This window comes from Camelus bactrianus, chromosome 35, assembly GCF_048773025.1.
Source record: "Camelus bactrianus isolate YW-2024 breed Bactrian camel chromosome 35, ASM4877302v1, whole genome shotgun sequence".
NCBI classification, from domain to species: domain Eukaryota; kingdom Metazoa; phylum Chordata; class Mammalia; order Artiodactyla; family Camelidae; genus Camelus; species Camelus bactrianus.
The window spans coordinates 15,480,042-15,504,078 of record NC_133573.1 but is presented as its reverse complement, the minus strand read 5'-3'; the positions used below and the strand labels follow the sequence as shown (position 1 = coordinate 15,504,078).

The 24,037-nt window shown below is 37.3% G+C and overlaps 1 protein-coding gene and 1 pseudogene across 2 annotated transcripts in view; both read left to right on the top strand.

The window, feature by feature from the left end:
• The window catches only part of MINDY3 (MINDY lysine 48 deubiquitinase 3), an 85,596-nt gene that overhangs the window by 31,502 nt on the left and 30,057 nt on the right, over positions 1–24,037 (top strand). For both annotated transcript variants that reach the window (XM_074358491.1, XM_045524860.2), the window contains 2 exons: positions 9,412–9,482; positions 14,584–14,664. In XM_074358491.1, coding sequence (XP_074214592.1) covers positions 9,412–9,482; positions 14,584–14,664 — 152 coding nt within the window. The remainder of the gene's footprint in view (positions 1–9,411; positions 9,483–14,583; positions 14,665–24,037) is intronic.
• LOC105077604 (guanine nucleotide-binding protein G(i) subunit alpha-2 pseudogene) lies at positions 3,159–9,404 on the top strand (annotated as a pseudogene).

Here is a 24,037-nt window from a genome sequence, read left to right as displayed (position 1 = left end):
TGGTCTTTTTTTTTTTTTAATAATAGCTTTTTTTTTTGAGATATAATTCACATACCGTATGAATCTCCTATTTAAAATGTACAAGTCAGTGGTTTTTAGTATGTTCTTAAGAGTTGTGAAGCCATCACCACATCAATTTTAGATAAGTTTTTTCACCTCCAAGAGAACCCTTGTACTGACTAGTAGTCAGTCCCTTTCAGCCGTTAGCAACCAGTAAGCTACTTTCTGCCTCTATAGGTTTGCCCATTCTGGACATTTCTTGTAAATAAAATCGTGTAACATCTGATCTTCTGTACCGGCTTATTTCACTTAGCATAATGGTTCGTCCATGTTTTAGCATGTACCCACATTTCAGTCCATTTTACTGAACAATATTTGATTGTGTGGTTTATACCACATTTTCCTTATTCATTTGTCAGTTGATGGACATTTGGCTTGTTTCCACTTGGCCGTAATGAGTCATGTGGTTAGGAACATTTATGTGCAAATTTTTGTGAGGATATATTTTTGTTTTTCTTTAGTATCTTCCTAGGAGTAAAAATCCTGGGTCATATGGTAACTCTGTATTTATTTAACCTTCTGAGAAACACCTGTTAAACTTTGACAAATAATGCCAAATTACTTTCTGAAATTTGCTTTACCAACTAGAAAGATATAAACTCACGCTTCCAACATGGAAGAGAGTTCCTGTTTTTCTGCATCCTGACCAACAGTCAGAACCTTCCATCTTTTAATATTTTGTCAGTTTATTGACAATTAATAGCCTAATTAAATTCACGTTTTTCTGATTCCTGGTGAGCCTGCACTTAATCATTTTTTCATACATTTGTCAACTTTTAACATTTCTTCTGGGAATTGTCTCTTCCTCTCTTTTGGCATTTTCAGCAGAGAGGTTATTTTTCCTTTATTTACAGTTTCTAGGAGTGCTTTATAAATTTTTAGTTCTTTGTATGTTAAATCTGTGTTGTAAGTATTTTCTCTCAGCCTTTTCTGTCTCCATTAACTTTGCCACTGGTTATCTTTTACATACCAGAGCTTTTCATTTTTATGAAATTAATCCTCTGATCTTTTCTATTATGACTTCTGTTTTGCTTTTAAAATTTTTTCTTGTATTTGTTTTATGTTTCTCTTGCCCCAGGTTAAAACTAATATTCTCTAGTATTTTCTTCAGATGCTTTTGTAGGCTTTATTTTTTTTTATGTTTAGCTCTTTAGCCCGTCTGGATTATTTATTTATGAGTGGTGTGTGGTAGGGATCTACCTTTTTCCTTTTTTCCCAAAGAAGTACCTAATATCCTAATTCTAGTCAATTCTCCACCGATGTGAAGCACATACTTCATCAAATGACACATTTTCCCACACCTGAGTCATTTTTTGGAGTCTTCTTTTCCACTGATCTCTTTGTGAGTTCTTATGTCAAGACTATACTGTTTCATAGTTACATAATATACTTCGATATTTATTAGCATGTTTCCTAACATTGTACATTTTCAGATTTATCATAGTCATTTCCACACTCTCCATTCCAGTTGACCTTTATTTTCAGCTTTTAAGTTCTGTTTTTAAAAACATCTCTGAAGATTCTGATTGAAGTTACAGTAATTACATTTGTGTATTATTTTAGAGAAGTGACATCTTTACAATATTAGGTCTTCCCATCTAGATTGTTTTTAATATTCCTAATTGAAAGTACATATTGTTGATCATATAGGTCATGTAATTTCTGAATTCTTGTGCATTATTCCACCCCAGCTGTTAAACCTAGCTCTTGCTTCTGTAGTAGAATACAAATAAAACTGCAGTAGAACTAGTCACCAAAATCATTCTTGCCCACACCGTTGGTCCTTCCTAGTGAGTAGCATGGCATTTTAAAAACTAAATCAGATATTCTCTCACTTAAAATCATTTGATGGCTGGCTTCTGTATGCACTTAAATAAAATCCGAACTTCTTAGCAGGGCTCTCAGATCCTTTTGTGGTCTGGCCCTTATTAACCTGCCATGTGTCTTCATCCTTTCCCATTGCCTATATTTTGAGCTGAGGTTTGCTTTGACTTTGTTTTCCTATAGTTCAGTCTTCCATTGGCCTCCTTTCTGTCTTAAATGAGTCCTTCTCTATTTGTATACCCTGTTTTTGTATGTATTGTACATATATTGCTTTCGTATGTTTATTTGATGATTATTTTTATTTTAATGTTTTCTTCCTTTCATGGGATTAAAATAGAGTCAGCTTTTATAAATCAGAAATCCACATTCTTCTTTGTTCTGATAGAAATCAGTATTGCAGTCTATCCAGGCGTAGTTAATTGAAAGTTGATAAACTCATGATACATAGACAATGAAAATCTGAACTCCACAGATGAAGAATTCATTTTGAAATTTTAGTATTTTTAAGTAATTGATATGAATTATGATTAAGTTGCTCAGTGCTGTACAAATATGGAAAGTATTTGGTTTATCAGCATATATGTGAGGAAAGATCAGAAATGTTTATGTTCTCCGAATTTTATTACTTGTAAAAATACATTAAATTAGCTGGAACTAAGTTGTCAGATAAAATGCAGGACTCTTAGTTAACTTTGAGTTTCAAATAAATAATCATTTCAAATAAATAATCATTTCTAGTGGACTATACTTATACTTAAAAGTTATGTTTTATATCTGAAATTTAAATTTAACTGGGCATCTTGTGTTTCTGTTTGCTAAATCTGGCTGACCCAGCTATATGACAACTCTGTAGCAACCTGACTTCCTAGGAATGCAACAAACAACCACTAAGTGGGTTTTAAAAATAGATCCTCACGCTGTGGTGGTGGGGGGAGGGTATAGCTCAGTAGTAGAGGACATGCTTAGCATGCACTGAAGTCCTAGGTTCAATCCCCAGCACCTCCATTAAAAAAAAAACCTAATTACCCCCCCAAAAGGCATAACCAATAAAGAAGAGAAAGGAAAGCCTTCTAATATTCAAAACACATGCAGGTTTCTAAATAATAATAATAATATGAGACGCTCGGAACTGCCGACTGGAGAGCTACCCGTACAGGGCCGGCGGCGGGAGCGGAGTGGGTCGGCAGGCCGAGCCGGGCTGGGGCCGTGTGGGGGCCGGGCCGGCGGACGGCGGGACGGGCTGCACCGTGAGCGCCTAGGATAAGGCGGTGGCCGAGCGCCCCAAGGTGATGGACAAGAACCTGCGGGAAGGCAGCTCGGGAGGTGAAGTTGCTGCTGCTGGGTGCTGGGGAGTCAGGGAAGAGCACCACTGTAAAGCAGATGAAGATCATCCATGAAGATGGCTATTCAGAGGAGGAATGCCTGCAGTACCGGACAGTCGTCTACAGCAATACCATCCAGTTCATGATGGTCATCGTCAAAGCCACGGGCAATCTGCAGATTGACTTTGCTGACTCCTCCCGAGCGGATGACGCCAGGCAGCTGTTTGCACTGTCTTGCATGTCTGAGGAGCAGAGTGTGCTCCCTGAGGACCTGTCCTGTGTCATCCGGAGGCTCTGGGCTGACCGTGGTGTGCAGGCCTGCTTTGGCCGCTCGCGGGAGTACCAGCTCAATGACTGCTGCCTACTACCTGAATGACCTGGAACGCACTGCACAAAGTGACTACACCCCCACGCAGCAGGATGTGCTTCGGACCCGCGTGAAGACCACGGGCATCCTGGAGACACACTTCACCCTCAAAGACCTGCACTTCAAGATGTTTGATGTGGGTGGTAAGCAGTCCGAGCGGAAGAAGTGGATTCGCCGCTTTGCGGGCGTCCCAGCCATCATCTTCTGCCTAGCCTTGAGCGCCTATGACCTGGTGCTAGCTGAGGACAAGGAGATGAACCGCATGCACGAGAGCATGAAGCTGTTCGACAGTATCTGCAACAAGTGGTTCACGGACACGTCCATCATCCTCTTCCTCAACAAGAAGGACCTGTTCGAGGAGAAGATCACACACAGCCCCCTGACCATCTGCTTTCCTGAGTATACAGGGGCCAACAAGTACGACGAGGCAGCCAGCTACATCCAGAGTTAAGTTTGAGGACCTGAACAAGCGCAAGGACACCAAGGAGATTTACACGCACTTCACGTGAGCCACCGACACCAAGAACGTGCAGTTCGTGTTCAACGCTGTCACCGACGTCATCATCAAGAACAACCTGAAGGACTGGCCTCTAATGAGGGGCAGCGGGGCCTGGCAGGACAGGCCACCGCCAACTCTGCTCCCCCCAGCCCCTGAGGAAGATGGGGGTAAGAGGACCACGCTCCCCGCCTGTCCCCCTGGCCGCTTTTCCTCCTCTTTCCACTCTATGTGCTTGGCTCCCCTGTCCCCTCCCTCAGCTCCAGAGACTGGGGGAAGGGGTTGCCACAGGCCTCTGTGTTTGAAGCCCGCCCTTGTCCCAGGTGCAGGGAAGGGCCATGGGTACCCTCTCCTGTCATCTCTTCTGGTTTTAACCATCATCTTGTTCTGTAATGGGGGAGGGGAGCACATACTGAGTTTCCCAAGGCCTGTGTTTGCACGGGCACTCAATTCTCCGGCCTGGGACCCCTAGCTTCACCCAACACCAGCCCCTGACCCAGCCCCAGTCCAGATGTTTACACGGAGACTCCTGCCCGCCCACCCGCCCCCCTCAGCCGCTCGGAGGCCCCAAAGGAAAAAACACAAGAAGCGTGAAATGCCACCATTCCTGGAGACCACAGTCCACCTGCTAATTCTTATAGCTTTTTAAAAAAATGAAAGTCAAGAGAAAAAAAAAAACTGCAAACCTAGAAAACTTTTTAGAGAAAAACTATTTAAAACTGTCCAATCCTGACCAGTGCCCACCCAACCCCTTTCCAGTGATTCTGTGCCTTGAATGTGTCTTGTGTGTTTACACCCATCCCTCTGCTGGTTGCCCCCTCTGTGGGCGGTGCCCTGCCCTCCACAGAATTGGGTTCCAAGGGCTGTTCCAGACAACTGCCAATGTCACTGAGGGCCTGCCCCCGCGGCCCTGGGCCCTGGCTCCATTAACCTAAATGTAGCTCCTTAGTGCTAACCTAGGAACCACCGCTGCCTGCTGACCCCTCATGCCCTCGCCCCAGGCCTGGGTCCTTCAGCATTGAACACTTCCTTGCTTTTTTCACGTTTTATGAAATTGTTCACCTGGTTTGAAATAATAAAATGTAGAAAGAAAGAAGATAATAATAATAATATGAAAAAAAATTCCTCACTTCAAAAACAGATTTCACAAAGTTCATGTCTCAGATTGTATGTACCTTTACCTCTAAGTGAGATAACCACATCTCTCTATTTTTTTTTTAATTTTAGATATTCTAACATTTGTGTAAAAAAGTTCTTTTTTTCTTTAATTTTTTTAAACTATAGATTCTACACCTTACTGACTCAAGGACCCTACATAATTTCATCCTAGCTTATTTTTTCAGCCATCATGAACCTATGCTGGAACAAAATTACACTGCTTGCTTTCATTTCTTTGTTCATGCTACTCCTTGTGCCCGAAGACCTAGATCCTTCCCATCTGTATTTGTCCAGTTCCTCAACTCCCACCTCGTAGGCCCTCCCTTCCTGATTCTCACAGCTAAGGGAGACCAGCTTGCCCTCTGAGCATTTTGCCTTTGTAACGCTTACCACGTTCTACTTTTATCATCTACTGGTTTGTTTCTCTTTTTTCTGGGGGGGGGGTAAATATTTTTTAATTGTAGTAAGACCATTTAACATGAAATCTACCTTTATGATGAGTTTTTAAGTATGGTATTAACTATTAAAACAAAGTTTTACAGCAGATTTCTAGAACTTATTCATCTTCCGTAACTGAAACTTTTTATCTATTGAATAGCAGCCCCCTATTTCCTCCTCCTCCCAGCTCCTGGCAACCAACATTCTACTCTCTGCTTCTATGAGTTTGATGATTTTCAGATACCTCATGTGAGTGGAGTCACGCAGCTTTTCTCATTCTGTGACTGGCATATTTCACTTAGCATAAAGTCAGCAAGGTTCATACCTATGCCACAGATCATGTGACTTTTTTGTTTTTTAATCCTGAATAATACTCCATTGTATAGATGTACCATAATTTATCCATTCATTAGTTGCTAGACATTTAGGTTGTTTCAATTTCTTAGCTGTTGTGAACAGTGCTGCAATGATCCTCGGAGTGCAGATACCTCTTTGAGATCCTGATTTCATTCTTTTGGATTAAATACCCAAAAGTGAAACTGCTGGATCATATGGTGGTTCTATTTTTAATTTTTTGAGGAACCACCAATCATGGTGGATTTCCATTTTCCATTCCCACCAGCAGTTTACAAGGATTCAAATTCTACACATCCTGGCCAACGCTTATCTTTTGTGTTTTTGATAATGGTTATCCTAACAGGTGTGAATGATACCTTCTTGTAGTTTCAGTTTGTACCTCTTTGATTATCAGTGATGTTCAGCATCTTTTCATACACTGTTGCCATTCGTATGTGTTCTTTAAAGAAATGTCTAAGTCTCTAGCCCATATTTTTTTCTTTTGGGGTTTGGCTTTGTTTTGCAGGTTATTTGGTTTTTTGCAGCTGAGTTGTAGGAGTTCCTTATGTATTTTTGGTATTAACCCCGCATCAGATATGCAGAGAGGCTGTTTGCTTATTTGTCTTCGTATTCCTGGTGATATTTGTATGTCTGCACTGTTTAGCATGGTGCTTTTCAACACTTGGTACTCAAGGTATGTTTGTTAAATAAATGTAAGCAAGTTATCTCGTTTCCAAGGCAGCATCAAGTTTGAAAGGCCACAGAATTTCTGTAGACTCCCTGAATGAAGTGAGAAGTGATAGTTGAGGGTGGAGGAGCAGGGTATAAAAAAGCAAACTTGAATATAAAACTCTGCATTTAGAGGCAGTCTCACTGACTGAACGAAGAGTTGCTAGGCACTGATCATGATTAGTCTTAAATGCTAGGCTAAGAAAACGAAGCTATACAGAAAAGTCTAAAATATGACATACTCATTAGAACTTTCTGCAAATTTCTAGATTTCTTTGAGACTTACTGAGAAAAGTCTTGTGTAACTAAATTCTGTAAATTTTAATATGTGCGAATAATATATTCTCACTATAATTACAACTTTGTACAACAGTAACTATTCTTAATGATGCACTTTAGCTATCTAATGAAGATAAAAGTAAATATTTATCCTATTTAAGAAAATAAGAGTAATACATTTTTAAAATGTTACCATCTAAACAGCATGCCTAAACGTGATTATTGACCTAATCTGAATAATTTATTATCTAAGAATTATGAACAGCTAATTTGCTATATTTAGTAGCATGATATTATTATAAATATACATTTGTTTAAAATTCTAAGGAAATAAATGATGTAGTATTAAGTCATAACACTAGGTGGTGGTAACTGATTTTAGAAATTGAAATGTGAAAATGTTTCTTAACATGTATTCTTTGAACTTGAAGACATTTAGTACTGCTTCTGTTTCAGAAGGAAGAGGACGGAAAAATTTGAAAGGCTATTTGGGCTGCTCACCCTCACTCCTTTTTCCTTTGAACACTGTTATCCGGTGATTCTCCAAGTTTTTTGATCTCATGCCCTTTATACGCTTAAAAAAAAAAATTATTGAGGATTCAAAAAAACTTTCACTTACTTGGTTTATAGGAAAATAATGATCACTGCCATTTTGTCAAAGATTAAGACTGAGAAATTTTTAAAGATTTATTAATTCATTTTAAAATAACAATAACACAACCATTATTTTGAATATAAATATTTTAATAAAAAAATAACTATTTTCCAAAATGATAAAAAAAAACTTTAGTAAGAAGAGTGACATTGTTTTAAAATTTTGCAAATGCCTTTAATGTCTAGTTTATTAGTAGACAGCTGGATTCTCAGATCTGTTTATAGGTTCAGTCTGTTGGGAATAACATATCATTTAGCCTCTGGAAAACTCCACTCTACACTCATGAGAGAGTCAAGAGTAAAGGCAATTACTGCCTTCTTTATGAAAATCATTTTGATTTCATGTAGTCTCCAAAAAATCATGTGGATCCCTAAAAATCCTCAACTACATTTGAGAACTACTGCTCTGCCTCCTCTGTGCCTGTTAGTTAAAAAATACAAACTGTATGTATACATGTCTTCTATTAATTTTGAATTTACAATTAGAAAGCCTTAAGCAACCAGTTCTTGGTTTATACTATCTGGATGTTGTACTTAAGGATACATAGTAAAATATTTACAACAAAAACTACTAAGTTACATCAGTTGACAAGAAAAACATAATATCCTAATAGAAAAAAGGACAATACATGACCAGAGTGGCAAAAAGATGCCAAGTTTTATGTAGGCATTGTGTTTAAAGTGGACCTAATTTTTACCTGAAGAAAATGCTTTTTAGAAATACATATGGACCCAAGTTACTTTTATAGTGATACTTAATGTACATGAGCTGAAAGCTGTACTCTTTTCATAAAGATCTTTATTACCATCACAGTTACATCTTATGAAATAATCTTTTTATTTCCTATGCTTTTTCTATTCTTTCTTACTCATTTCCATGTCAGCTCTCTCATCTGTATGCTGACGACTCCCAAAGCTTTACATCCAACCCTGACCTCTCCCTGAGCCTTACTTCTAGTTGTGTATCCATCCTTAGCTAGAAGTCCTAAAGTTACCTCAGTTGCAGCTTATCTAAAACCATCTTCTCTCTCCATACCACTTCAGAAGCTACTTCTTAATTCTTTCTCTTAGTTAATCATGATTTATCAGGTTCCCCAGGCTAGAAACCTTAAAAGGAAGCTTTGGCAAATTCTTCACCACTTAAATACATTGATTTTTCATACTTTTTTGCCATTTCCTCTACCTTGAATTTTCCTCTTATCCTCTTCTTGGCTTGGAAAATCCCTACTACATATGCTTCAAGATTCAACTCAGACACTTAGGTACGCCTTCCCTATCACAGTGAGCAGATGCTCTAACACAACTATAAGATAATGTGTGTGCCTGTAAACAGCACAAATGTTTTCATCTATGTCCTTTGATAAGCTCTTAGCCTTTGAAAAGCAGATAGCATGTTCTCTTCATCATTTCCCCAGTCTTAAGCATGCTGCTTGTGTTTATTTATAGGAGAGAGGGATGGTATCCAATGTCCGTCAAAACGTAACATTGAATATAAAGTTTTATAAGTGCATTTTAATGTATATCTGAGTTATCACATACCCACTGCCTGATTGAACGGTATTTTATAATGAGTAGTTCTGTGATGATAACTTGATGTGAACTCTTAACAGTAAATATTTGCTAGGTTTTAAAGTGTAGTTTCCTGTAAAAGAAAAAGTTTCGGCGTAGAATATGTATGTACGTACGTATATTTACACTGAAGTGCTTTTCCAATTTATATACTAATGCAAAACGCTATTTTGTTACAGAGCTTCTTGGTATTCATGAACAAGCAGCTGTGGGATTCTTAACACTAATGGAAGCTTTAAGATACTGTAAGGTAAGTTAATTTTCAAGGTGCTTTGCGTGGGTTTTATTCACATACCTACTGTTGTGGGTAGCATTTTTCTCCCATGACAACACATTTTAGCTTACTACTGTTGCCATGTCCTCTCAGCTACTTTCTGATCTCCCTTCCTGAGCTGACAGGCTTATCAAAGGCAGCATTAAGCTGGGTGATCATCTGAGTTTCCGATTTTTGAAGCTTTTTCCATTTTGAGCGTAAGGGGCAGAACCCAGTATGAAGTAATTTATAAAAATAGAGATATCTATGGCTGCGGCTGCATATTCTTTTACCTCAGGTAAAAGAATGTCCCATTTGTTCCTCGCTAGCAGTGTGCTTCACTGGAACAACTGGTAATACTTTATCAGGCAAAGAGAAAGATTTGTTAAATGCCTGAAATTCTTTCTTTTGTCTATTTCATCTGAAAAATGATTTCACAGCAAAAAAAGAGAAGCATTTCACAGCATTAAACCCTTTAATACATGTGCTAGGGTTAGCAACTGGCATGAGACTCCTCATTTTTTGATATATGTCTCTGCTTTACTGGACAATTTAAAATAACTATTGGATATTCCAAATAGTTTTAAATGGAATTTAAATCACTAATGATTTGCACTTAATAAGATGCTCGGATTTTGGAGAAAGAAAGTTCTCATGTTCTTTTCTATTCTAGAATGGTGGTTCCATAGCAGTGGTTTCTGGTGGTGGTGATTATTTTTAGTAACATTAACAGTATTTTCCTTCTTTCCTTCCCTTTCCTCCCCTCTCCTCCCCTCCCCTTTCTTCCTCTCTTCTCCCTCCCCTTTCTTCCCCTCCCCTCCCTTCCCTTTCCTTCCCTCCTCTTTCCTCCCCTTTCTTTCATTCCCCTTTCCTCCCCTTCCTTCCTTTCCTTTCTTGTTTACCAGACAGCGTTCCTTTTTCAAGACAACACTTAGACAGGAGTAATACACACGTGATAAACAAGTTTCTCCTGTCTTTATTCATTAGTAGTGATCATACTATCAAACAGTAGGAACTCTTATATTTTCAGTGACTTTAATTACACAAGCTAAAGCTATTTCAAGGCAGTCTAGTGACCAGAGAATCAAGTTGTGTCCCTTCCTCTCCAGCACACCAACACACAAACATTCACGTATCCTCAAAGTGTGTGTGTGTCTGTGTGTGTGCACACATAAAAAATGGTAACTATATAGAGACAATGGATATGTTAATTAGCTTTTTAGAGTGCATACATCCAAACATCAAGTTGTACATCTTAAGTATGTACAATTTTTATATGTCAGAGATTTTTCAGTGAAGCTGTTTTCTAAAAAGTGTGTATGGTATGTGTGTTGCAAGAGGATAGGGTGTGAAGATGATAGATTTTGAAATCTTCACCCTTTGGCCTTAAGGCCCTGATGGTCTGGATTCTGTCTGTCCTTCAGAGTTGCATTGCTCTCTCTCTGTTTGCTGTGGTCCAGCCACACTGGTCTCCTGTCAGTTTTTCATACACGCTAAGCCCTTCCCTGCCTGATGACTCTTTGACTTGCTTTCATTTCTGCCTGGAATCCTCCAGCTCTTTAATGGATGTCTTACTCTCTCCTTCAGGTCCTACTTCAGACGGTGCCTCAAAGACCCTTTCCTTGACCTTTACCTCCATGACCCTTTTTCACATTATTTCATAGGAATACTCACTTTGTAATGATCCTTTTTGTTTACTTACCTTTTTTTAATCTTGAATTTATTTTTCCATTGTTGTCCATAATGAAGTATAAGCTCTTTGAAGGCAGGCACATTGTCTTTCTCAGTACATCTTAGGTACTCAGGAAATATTTGTTGAATGAATGAATGGATAATTTCACCAGAATTACAAGCTTTTCTAAAATAGGTGCTTTTGCTTTTCTTTAACTGTTAGATAGAACAGAGGAGTGTCTGTTTCTCCCCAAGATCTTAGCAGAAAGTCGGTAGCTGCTGCATATTCTTCTGTTACTGTAGTATTATTACTCTGGTGTTACTGTAGTTTTACTGCTCCAGTGTTCTAGCAGGAACTGTGATGTTTTCTAAGATTAAAAGATAGTTTTTAATGACGGGGTTCAGCACACTGACACTCAGATAGATGAAAGGCAGAACTCTTTGTTACTTACACTTCCAAACAAAAGAAAGCTACCAAATCGGGCCAAAGAGGAAATGACACCTGGGTGCAGGGCAGCAGCAAGCTGCAGCCCTAGGAAGTTGAGGTGGGAGTTGGGATGGTAACTATGTTTCATGGGCCCTTTGTGGACTGACTGCCTTGAATAGTTTCAGTGAGCTCTGGGGCGTGGGAGTTGTCCCTCCTTGTCTGGTACCTTGCTCCAGGGCGACGCACAGTGGCTGGAGTATGGGGGTCCCATCAGGGAGGTGGTTGGGGTTTTGACTTAATCTGTCTTTTTTAAGGGAATTGACCAGCCCCTAGTCAGGCCTCAAAACGCAGTTAAGATAGTGATTTAAAAAAAAACAAAAAACAAAAACCTACCTATTACACTGTGGTGCTCATCTGTATATAACTCTAGATGTCCTTCTGAGATATGTACAAACATTTACTCTTTACCAAACATTTAGAGAAATGGCATTAAGGAAGTAATTGTGTTTGTATTAGTTTTGTGAATCTGAACAATTCCCTGTTCTTTGATAGTGTAGCAAATTGCCCTTTAGAAATGAAATTAACATTTTGATTACCATTTTGGCCACATGTGTTCATTAACACCCATGACACTGTCTCTCTCACGGACTCTCTAGATAGCTGTCTCCTCCCTCTCTCACCCTGTGTGCGCGCGCGCGTGTGTGTGTGTGTGTGGACACTTGCATGCGAGATAAAAGGCAACTCTGAGTGCTTTTGGCTGTGCACTTTAAAAAAAATAGATATACAACTTAGATATCATAAAATTCACCATTTTAAAGTGTGTAGTTCATGAGCTTTTAGTATATCCACAAGGCTGTGCGGTCATCACCAGTAGCCAATTTTAGTATGTTTTCCTCACCCCGTAAAGTTCCTGTGAACCCTTTAGCTGTCACTTCCTCACTCCCCCACAGCCCTTTCTGTCTCTGTAGTTTTGTCTATTCTGGACATTTCATCTAAATGGAATCCTATTAGGATTGTGTGTGTGGCCTTTAGTGTCTGTTTCCTTTCACTTAACCTAATGTTCTCAGTGTCCAGTCATATTTTAAATGTATTAGTATTTCATTCCTTTTTATGACCAAATAACATTCTATTGTATGACACATCAATTTGTATCAGTTTTGTTTATCTCTTTATCAGTTGATAAACATTTCGGTTTCTGATTTTTGTCTGTTATGAATAATACTGCTATGAACATTAATATGTAAGTTTTTTGTGAACATGTTTTTATTTCTCTTGAGTGTTTACCCAGGAGTGAACTTACTGGGTCATATAGTAACTATATGCTTAACATTTTGCAGAACTGTCAAACTGTTTTCCCAAGTGGTGGCACCATTTATGCCTTCTTGATTTATTTATTTTTATTATTATAAAACACTTCATGAGCTCAGCATTTACCCTTTGATCCTAAAGTATATAATCTTATCCTTATTTCTTACTTCTACCTTAATTACACACACATACATACACTCTGACACACACACACACTTCTTCTAAAAGAGTAATTAAACATCTAAACTTTTCAGCACAGGAGGCATGATGTAATGGAAAGCTGCCACATTAGGAGTCGGGAAACCTGAGTTTAATTCCAGCTCTATACTAGTTAGCTGTTTGAATCCAGACCAAGCCCTGATCCTGTGTATTTCTCAGTTTCCGTATGTAGAACTGGAGGTCTTGCACTGAACACCTCTAAAGCTGCTCTAGTCTGAACCTGTGATCAGAGCTTTTCCTTTTTCTTTGTCCTTTTGCTGTGACTCTTCTCTGTTGTCCTTAAGCCATTTGTCCTCCTCGACTGGTTCACTGTTGCCATTAGCACATCCGGCTCACCCCTCCCATCATGGGTTTTACTATCCACAAATACCAAAGAGCCTGTTTCCCACTGCCCTCCTGATGATGTGAATAAATTCCAAATGGTGGTCGGAAATGGGGCCTCCCAGCAGGGTTTTTGGCTGCTTAGGGAATAGTTGGCCCTGACTGCTGTGAGTAGCCGCTTAGAACTTCCCAATTCTAGGGAGCCTGTGTAAGAAAAGAAAATTCTGCAGATTTTATTGGTAAGTTTAGTTGTTTTTCAGTCCCAATCTTTGTCCACCTAAGATTGTGGGTGATTGAGGTGAACATGATTGGATTTCACAAGTCTTATTTGTTGTTGTTGAATTTTAAGCTTCCTTTTTCCTCTATCACACACACAAAAATGATACTCTTAAATTTGGGGTACTATCATTTTTATAGATTAAATATATAACCTTAAAGGCAGGCTATAAAGTATAACTTTTTGTACATTTTAAAGACACTTAATATTGTAAAACTTTGAATTTACCTTCTACCATGAAGAATCAAATGACAGACTTCTTTTATATTCTTAAATGTTTGGGAGTATATATTTTGCTATAGAGAAATTATTATATTGCTCCATGGTCTTTGCAGACAGGGTGTTCTTTATCTTTAGTAAGAGAAAAACGTCACACAAATATGAAGAGAAGCATGAGTAAGAATAGACAGGGTGTTCTTAAGGATTTTTCCTTTTACTTACTTATTCATAAGTCTACTTACTTGTTAATTTTAATTATTTTCCTGATAAAGTAATCATCATCAAGTTTATAGTGTCAGAGTTTGAGATACCAAGCTAGAATTCTAGAAGTGTTCGTTCTACCTAGGATCTTTAGTAAAATCTGAGAATAATTCTTAGGGCTAAACTAATTCCTTTTATCTGTGTTACCTTTGATGATGATGATGATGATGATGTGGTGTAAGTGTCCAATGTAAGCTTATTAGCCCTGATAGTCTTTATAACACTCATTTGGACAGTCAGCATTTGACCTTAATGGGGAAGGCATTCTGGCACAATCCATTATTCCATTTAAATATCAATAAGACACTAGTTATGCTTCAGATATTCATTGACAGATATTTAACAGACAATATAAAGTTTTCATTTGTTTATTTATTTTGTTACATTTGTTCTAGGTTGGTTCTTACTTGAAATCTCCAAAATTCCCTATTTGGATTGTTGGCAGTGAAACTCACCTCACCGTATTTTTTGCCAAGGTATGCTTATAGCAGGATTTTTTTCTTTTAAGTATGACATTAGACAGATAAATAATATAGGTCCATATTTAGTTTGAATCTTTGTGCAGACTTCAGTGTATTTCCTCTGACAAATGGATTGTTTCAAAATCTAAAAAATTAATTCTGAAGAACATAACTGTTGTATTGCTCTGGTTTGGGGATCACTTTAGTAAAATCTGTCATGATTTAGTTATAATTTCTTTATCTTTTCCAACTTAAGAACTTTAGCTTTTGATTTTTTTTCAGGAATCTCTTGTGATATGGTGAAAATAATTGAATTTAAAAGTTTTGGGTTGATCTTTTGTAGAGAAAATCTTACTTATGTGACAAAATAATTTTAGTTATAACATCTAGGAAAATATTTTTAAATCTGTTAATAGTTTAGTGATATAGAAGTCCAGTTGCTCTTTTAAGAGGGAATATTTCCTATAGTTTTAATATATATAGTTACCATATTGAAATAGGTTAAATGCATTTGAATATGTTTATTTTAAAATTCTTAAACTCTTTCTAAGTCCCAGCCTTTATAATATTTCTTTCTCTTTGAGTGGCTAAGAGCATTGAAGCCAGACAGCCTTTATTAGAATCTCAGCCTTGCCACTTCCTAACATCCCTCAGCCTCTTTTCTCATGTCTTTAAAATAGTTTTAATAATAGCACTTTGCTCTAAGAATTGTTGTCAAGCTTTAATATAAAGCATTTAGCAGTACCTAGTACAAGTTGAATGCCCAGTAAATCTTAGCAGTTGTCATCATCATCATCATTGCCTTTTTCGTTTTCCTACATTTATTATATATTTTTGGTATGCCTACACGGAGTAAAAGGAGAAAATATATGTAATTATATTTTTGAGGTTTCTTAATTCTCTTGCACTTTCCTGCTTACTCAGCATGATTTTTCAGCTTATATTTGTTAATGTTAAGTTTGTATCTGTAAGAAGTATGAATTATATAAATTGTACCAAAGGCTGAACTGACAGTGCTGTTTTTTGGATCTTTTATTTATTGCTGTATTTACTTTTATTGTGCTGGCGAATATCCAGCTAGTAGATGTAGTGAAACACACATACATACCGTTCCTTAAACAGAAAAAGCTGTAAAATACAACTCTACAGGTACAGACCTTTCTGATTTGTTACATTTCATCTGACAGCTTTGCTGTTAATTTCCCTCCTGAAGTAGAGAGGAAGAAGTTAAAAGCAAAATGTAAACCAAAGAAACTAAACGAATTCCTGAGTGAGGATTTCATCATTTGACTAATTTTTGTGTCGTGTTACAAATTTCCAGAAAAGGAAATCAGTTCCATTTCACATACAGAAATGTATTTTCAATCCAGTTATTAATCATTTTTATCACCAATCCTATTCTTTAGCAGTAGGAAAACTAACAAATGCTCTGAAGCTATGTAAGCATCAAATATAAAAGGTAATAAGGTGAAAATATTTTAAATCTTAAACTTTATGATTGATATTTGATTAATGAATTTGTTGTCAAAACAGCAGAAGAGGTTTCACAGGAGGTTAACACAAAGAACAGTGTCAGTTGACCTATGTAAACACACACGCTTTGTGTTCAAGCCTTGAAACGTTAGGGATGTTGAAAGAGTCATGGGAGTGAATGAGACCCACCTTTCTGTGAAACAGACACTTCTTACTTGCCTGTCCTGGTCTTCTGTGTTGATCCCGTAGCACTTGGCCCATCGGGCTGTTGCATTTACCACACAGTGCACAGTTGCTCCTTCCCATGCCTTTTTCTGCATGGCAGTGGTCAGCAGTGAGCCTTGTCTGGGGCGGGGACTCTCTCATTCATCTCCTTTTCCATAGACCTCAGCCACAGGCAGTGAAAGGTTGAATTGGAGCTATGAGGTACATTGAAAAACAAAAACCCCTGCCACACCAGTTGTAAGCCTGACAAAACAACTCAGGGTACACCATGGAAGTCAGTCAGGGTTTTTAAATCTGTCTTCATTTATTTGCACCCCTGAACTACTACTAATCCTGATAGGAAGGTGCACACACACGCGAAGTGATCAAAGAGACGTTTGTGGTAGGATAGTAGGTTCTTTAACTATTATATATAATAACAACCATATGTTTCAGGTATCTTATCTCTCTTTAAGAGCTCTTAAATTTTATCCTCATTATTATTATTCCGTTACTTACCGTTTGCATTTTCCATATCTGGCATATAGAATGACATAGTGTGGGGGTTCGTTAGTTTAATGAATAAAGCCTTTACACAAATTTTCTATAGTTGGGTTCCAGCGACATTTATAGCTTCTAAAAATATTTTTTCATGACTCATTCTGAAGCATCTTAAAAGCCTGGGTACTTCCTTTTCAGTGAAGTTTAGAGCAACTGAATTTGGATTGCTTGAACATGTTATCTTTAAAAAGAGTTGCAGGTAAATAATTTTTTGTTTGAAATAAAGTATTATAAAACTGGAAGAACACAAGTGGTAAATGACATTGATAATACTTGATAACATTTACTGGGTCCAACTTTAAATTTTTTTCAAGTAAAGTATTTATGTAGTCTTCACGGTATGGAAAATACTGTGTACATTTTGCTGTTCTTCACATTATAATGGGATCTATTATTTGGTCATTCTTGAATATTTATATATTAGAGCAAGTAATTTTGGCTGTGAGTTTATTTTTATTATTATTTTTGATTTTTGGTTTATTTGATTTTGGTGGGTTTGTTCACTTTATGTTCCTGGCCTGAAATAAACAACACAGTTTTTTGGGGGGGGGGTTGGGGTTCTTTTCCAACCCTCCCAGGAGCTTAATGTAAATGTTGATATCTTTTTCTATGAAACTGGTGTGTTTGTCCGTGTATGTATTTAATGTGCTGACTTCTTTGAGCTGATTATGATAAAGTAAAAACGCATGTTTTAAGGTCACAATTTTCAAGGTAGTCCATAATTCGGCATTGTTAGATGCCTTTAAAAAGCAGTAGACCTGTTTATGTATCTTACACACTGGAGGTGATAGTAGTGGCAGTTCCCTTCCTTTAATTTTATACCATTTGTCAAATATTTACAGGGTATATAATAGGTGCCTGGCATTATGCCTAGCTCTGTGAAAACGGTGGTGAGCAGAAAGAGATTAGGCGCCTGGTTTTATGGAGGTGTGCATTCTAATGAGGGAGGCATTAATCAAAGAATCACACTTAGAAAATTACAGCTGTGATGGGTGCTAACAAAGCGCAGGTCTGGAAAGCTAGAAGGGAGATTAGGAACGTTTCCTTGAAGAACTGATGTCAAAAATGAGCACTGAGGCATCAGTAAGATTAAACAACAGGAAAAGGAGGGGAAAAGAGCATTCCCTACATAGGAAATAGTTGGAGCAAGCAAACAGCGGTAGAACAAAGAGCTGTGTGTGAACAAATGAAAGAGAAGAGCAGGAGCCCTGAGAACTGGGGGCAGGGACAGGAGGTCGGAGGAGGCTGCAAAGGTAGGCAGCCCACACGACTCTCTTCCAAGAGTACTGACAGCCACTAGACTTTAAAAATCCATGGTGGGAGTAGTTTGGGAGAAGATAGGAAGGAAGGGAACAAGACTGAAATTGCACTTTGAAAAAATACACTCTGGGTAATTGGGAAAAACAGACACACTGAAGGATAACCTGGGGAGGGGGTAAACAAGACGTGTAATTTTCCTGGTAAGCAAAGAATGTAGTTTGGTCCAGGGTAATGATGGTAGAGATGGATAGAAGTACAGTCGACCCTTGAGCAACACGGGTTGGAACTGAGCGGGTCCACTTATACACAGATTTTTTTCAGTAGTAAATACTACATAATCCTGGGTTGGCTGGATCTCTGGTTGCTTGAATGTTTGGATACAGAACCACAGAAAGAGGAACCATAGATACATATGGCTGACTCTTAAGTGACATGCAGACTTTCAGCTATACTGAGGGTCAGCGCCCCCATCCCCTGCATTGTTCAAGGGTCAACAGTGTATAAACTCAAGGGATTTATTCCTGAGTTAAACTGACAGGACTTGGTGAGAGACTGGCCTGGATAGGTGAGGGGTGAGAAGTCTAAGGAGACATATGTTTTTAACGTATGATCAGATCTTAGAGACTCGGAAAGAACCCAGCGGCTTTGCTCTTGCTGAATGTACCCCTTGATGATTAAAGCAATTTCTTTTTCTTTGGGCAAATTGACCAGGTCAAAAGGAGGGATTAAGATACTGCATGCAGTTTGGGATACCTCAGTGGAACCCTGCCAAATAATCCCACAGGGAGGTTTATTTATAAGTCCTTCCCACATAGGCAGTGCATTTTAGTTTCTCAAATATTAGCAGACCACCAAGGATCAGACATTTGAGGAATGCTTACATAAAGACCAGAAATCAGAGCAAATAGGGGAAAAGGCACTCAAAAAAATAGAGACAGTGTAGGATAGTGTAGGGATAAAAAGAGAACGTCAAAAAAACCCAAAAACCATAAAAGAAATTATATCCACAATACTATGGAGGCTGTGAGAAGAGAACGTTTTGATCAACAAAAGAGAAACTGAAAACTTACTAAAAGAATTGAAAGACGCACTGGAAAATTCTCTTTCCTAGATCATTGCAGTAGCTCCCTAACTGACGACTATGCTGTTGCCCTTGGTGGAGCTATAGTGTCTTCTCAATTCAGCAGCTCAAATGAGCCCATTAAAATGTAAGTCACTTCATGCCACTGTCCTGCTGAAAACCCTGTCAAATATTGGTATAAACGATTCCTGCACTCCTTCAGGTCAGCATTCAAGGGTCATCTCCTCAATGAAGCCTTCCCTGGTCATTGTTTTTTAGAAAAGAAACCCTTTTCATTAACATTCTCCCACTCACTCTCAAAACTAGATATTTTTTAATTAATTATGTGAAATTCACATAACAAAATAAGTCATTTTCAGGTGAACAATTGAGTAGCATTTAGTACATTCACAGTGTTGGGTAACCACCACCTGTATCTAGTTCCAAAACACATTCATCATCCCAAAGTAAAACTCCGTATCCATTCAGCAGTTACTCCCCATTGCTCGTCTCCAGAACCCCAGCAACCACAGATGTGTTTTCAATCTCTATGATTACCTGTATTGGATATTTCCTATAAATGGAGTCATACAATATGTGACCTTTCTTGTCTGGATTCTTTGCCTGAGTATAATGTTTCTGAGGTTCATCCTCACTGTGGCATGTATCAGTGCTCCATTCCCTTTTCTGGCTGAATGGTATCCCATTGTGTGCATGTGACACCGTGTATCCACTCCTCGGTGGGCATCTGGTTTGTATCTACCTCGTGGCTGTTGTGAACAGTGCTGCTGTGAACATTCCTACACAAGCACTTATGTGAGTCCATTGTCAGTTCTCTGGGAATTTGGGTATATACCTAGAACTGGAATTGCTGGGTCATATGGAAATTTTATGTTTAACTTTTGGGGGCACTGCCAAGCTGTTTCCATAGCAACGCCATCATTTTACATTCCCACCAGCAATAAAGAAGGGCTGTCAGCTTTCCACATCTTTGTCAGCACTTGTTATTGTCCCTTTTTATTATTATTATTTTAATTTTTATGATTATAACCATCCTAGTAGGTAGTAAGCGGTCATTGTGGTTTTGATTTACGTTTCCCTAATGACTAATAATGTTGATCATCTTTTTATGTGCTTTTGGCCATTTGTATTTAGAGGATTATCTATTCAGAACCTTTGCCTATTTTTGAATTGGGTTATCTTTTTATTGAATCAGAAGATTTCTGGTTCCTAGGCACATACGGTATATTTTACTCATTTGTTTTATATTTTATCTGTCTCATTAGTAAGCTCTATGGCAGCTGGATTTTTGTCTGTTTTGTCTCCCACTGTTTCCTAACACCTAGAACAGTGCCAGGCACGGTGTTCATGCTCTGTACATTTTTGTTGAACAAATGAACAAATAAATTGGCAGAAAATACTGAAGATTTATTTCATATTGTGATCTAATCATATTGGTACTTGATAAAGGGGGAAAAGAGGGCTTAAGGGTGCTAAGCTGTCTTTGATCATAAGAATTCAATAGATCCCTAAGCTTATAAATCAAGAAATAATGGTTAATGCATGCAATATCCTACATGGAGACAAAAACAGAAGAACTTGCTTTTACTCTTCTGGCTGATCAACTTAAATACACATACATACACAAATTATTTCTCCAGATTAGTGAATAAAAACAATTTTGATGAGTATTTATAAATAAGCATTGTCACACTATGTACTCTATCATATTTAAGATTTATGTTTATGGTTTGAAGATGGATAACAAAATTGTTCCTGTTTAGTGAAATAACTTCTTTACTGTATTTTGGTTTTTCCTTTTGAGATGAACAGTTTACTTTTAGGACTCTAAGTAATTACATTTTTTTAAAGAGGTTAGTTTGTGATTTTAAATTTGAGTACCAACCTGTTTAATTTTAATAAAATCATCTGATATTTGAGATGTTCAGTGACCCAGGACTTATTTTTATTTCATTGGAGTCTTCTTCCCAACCCATGGGGAGTCATTTAACACATTTTGTAGGATTGGTAAAGATTTTCCACAGTTCAATTTTATTTGAAAGTCAGTGGTGAAAATAAATTTAATAGTTAACCTTTATGAACAGGTTATGAAACTTCAGATTGATCATTTATAACCATCTTTTTTAAACCGTCTTTTTATTGATGTATAGTCAGTTTAAAATGTGACAGTTTCTGGTGTACAGCATAATGTTTCAGTCACACATCTACATACATATATGCCTTTTCATATTCTTTTTCATTACAGATACAACCATTATAGATATAACTTCTTTATCTAACCCTCAAGTTTCTCAAATTTAACTTTCTGCCATGTTTTATAAGTAATCTTACTTTTCTATCCAACATAGACAGGGTCATCTTTTTTATCTTAACATCTGTGTCTGTGAAACAAAAATTATATTGTGCTCTGATATATCTTAGAGAATGTGGTTGAAAAAAATGTATACAAGCTCTCCTATATAAATTGGAGTTTTATACTTAATATTGAGGGGGGAAAGCACGGAATCTCACTGCAGGGACCTTTAGAACTTACTGTCCTCAAGTAGCAGGGTCCCACAGAATCCTGTAATAAGAGGATGTAGGTGAGGTTAAATGCACTACGTAAATGGACTTCTTCAAAGAAAGAAACATAATTTCTATTAAACGGGGTGGAGAATTTTCCACGCTGGCCATCTGAGCTATGGCAGAGTAAAACCTTTGGATCTGTACAGAGAGGGAGGGGACCCTTTGGGCATGGGCAGTGTTCCCAGACATCTTTCCGTGGTACTTTTGATGAGATTAGTTGAAAACTTGCAAACCTACTGCACAAGTAGAAGACATGATTTTGAATTGTAGATGCTTAATGAATTTAGAACCTATATTTAAACTTACTTAATATGTTTTGAATTGCTTCCTTAAATTTTTGAAAAAGAAAAAATATCTTACTATTAAAACAAGTCTGTGTAACATTTGTTTTACAATAGGTTAAATCTTTTCTTCTTTTAGGAGCCAGGCCTTTTCATACTGAAACATAAGAATATACTTTAAATGCCCAAATATTACCTGATAGAATATTTGGACATTTGTCCTGTTACCTTTTTCTACTCTTATCATTTTTCCCTTTGCCTCTTTGACTTCCTTTTTTATATTTGGGTTCTAAGATTAAATTATTTGGCTCACTTTGATCATTTCTTCTTGAGTTGGAACTAATTATGACATTAATTTTCAATGTGAATTCAAGATGAGGGCTTTAAATTTTTAAAATATGATATTTTAATATTTTTAGAATTCTATGTATAAAACAGAGAAAAAATAAATTTGTAGTTTTTGTTCTTTACTGTGCATTTGAATCTCTGGGCTGACAACTGCTGATCCAACATAAAAATAGTTGGAACCTACATGTAACATCTAGTTTCATCTTCAGATCAGTGACTGATTTCCTTGGTAATCCATTTCAAACTTTCTTTTGAAGTTGGGAAGATGGTTTTACGTTCCTCTTTGTTCTCCTTTATGGTCATAAAAGGACTCTTTGTATGAGTGTCGCCTTTGACCTTTCCTCCGATAAAGCAGTTTTCTTTTTACGTAAGAACACATGAAAACGCATTTCTGTTTAAAGGTAAAATGTATAGAGAAACTGAATTTAGTGTGAAGGAGAAACAAAACATTTAACTGTTCCTGCAGTTAAGCTGACTGTTCTTACAGTGGTATCTGTTACTGGGAATCTAGATAGAATTCTTTCTACAGAGCAAGCTCCTTTTGTGTACTACTCTTTGGTGTAACATTAGCAAGACTACTGCAGTTACGTATTAGAGCCCTTTTTCTAGGGCGTTTAAAATTTGAACAGTTCTACTTTACCATTAATACATTTCTCTCCATGTAATAAACACAATCTTAAGGAAAAGAAGTAAAATAATTATAGATTATATTTGTTATAAAGAAAATCCACCTCTATCTATGTATCTTTAATTACTGGGTAAAAATCTTGGGATTTGGAATATAATTAAGTTCACAGGTGGGCATTTTGTAATAGGGTTTTCTTATGTATTAATGCAGTTTAGTCACCCCATCCATTTATTCTAAGTAAATATTAGAGTTTATGCATATGTTTAAATTTCATGCCTTAACTGCTACAGAAGGGAAGTGAATTTAAGACGTAAAGCATTAATTTTTATAGTTTAAATCATAACTTGTAAAGTTTCTGTATTGGTTTTTATGAGTATTTTTCTCTTTAGTTATTTTGATCATGTCAGTGATGTCACCCAGCTTACTGAAACTAGCTCCTCTTCCCATTTGAATTTGTTTCTTACAACTTTGTTACAGTAGAACCCAAATAATTGTCCAAACAAGATAAAATATTGCTGACAGAAAGGCCTAAAGGTGTTCTGTTGTGAGTCAAGTCTATCAGTTTTAGAATCAGCAACCTCTTCAGCTGTCTAGAATTGATGAAAATAATTGTAACAAGTAAGAGTTGGTAACAGAAAAGATCTTATAGAGCATCTTTAATGTATGATAGTAAATGTCACCAGTTTATGGCTTTGTTTGTTTATTCTCCTGTGCTTCTGCTTTTGTTTGCCCAGAATGTGATCATAATCCTACTAAGTGTTCATGGTCCAGCCTCGACATCTCTTGTGTTGTGACTGCTGCTCCTCTTACTCCCTTGTTGCTCCTGTCATTTCTTCCAACTTCCTATCTTCTTGTATCTGTGATAATACCTGATTTATGTGTTTTCCCTCAGTGCCTGGTAGAGTAAACACCAGGTGCACTGTGCTAAGTATGCGTGAAATGCAAAGGTTAACGATACATTGTAGTAGTTTACTGTTTACTTTTTCT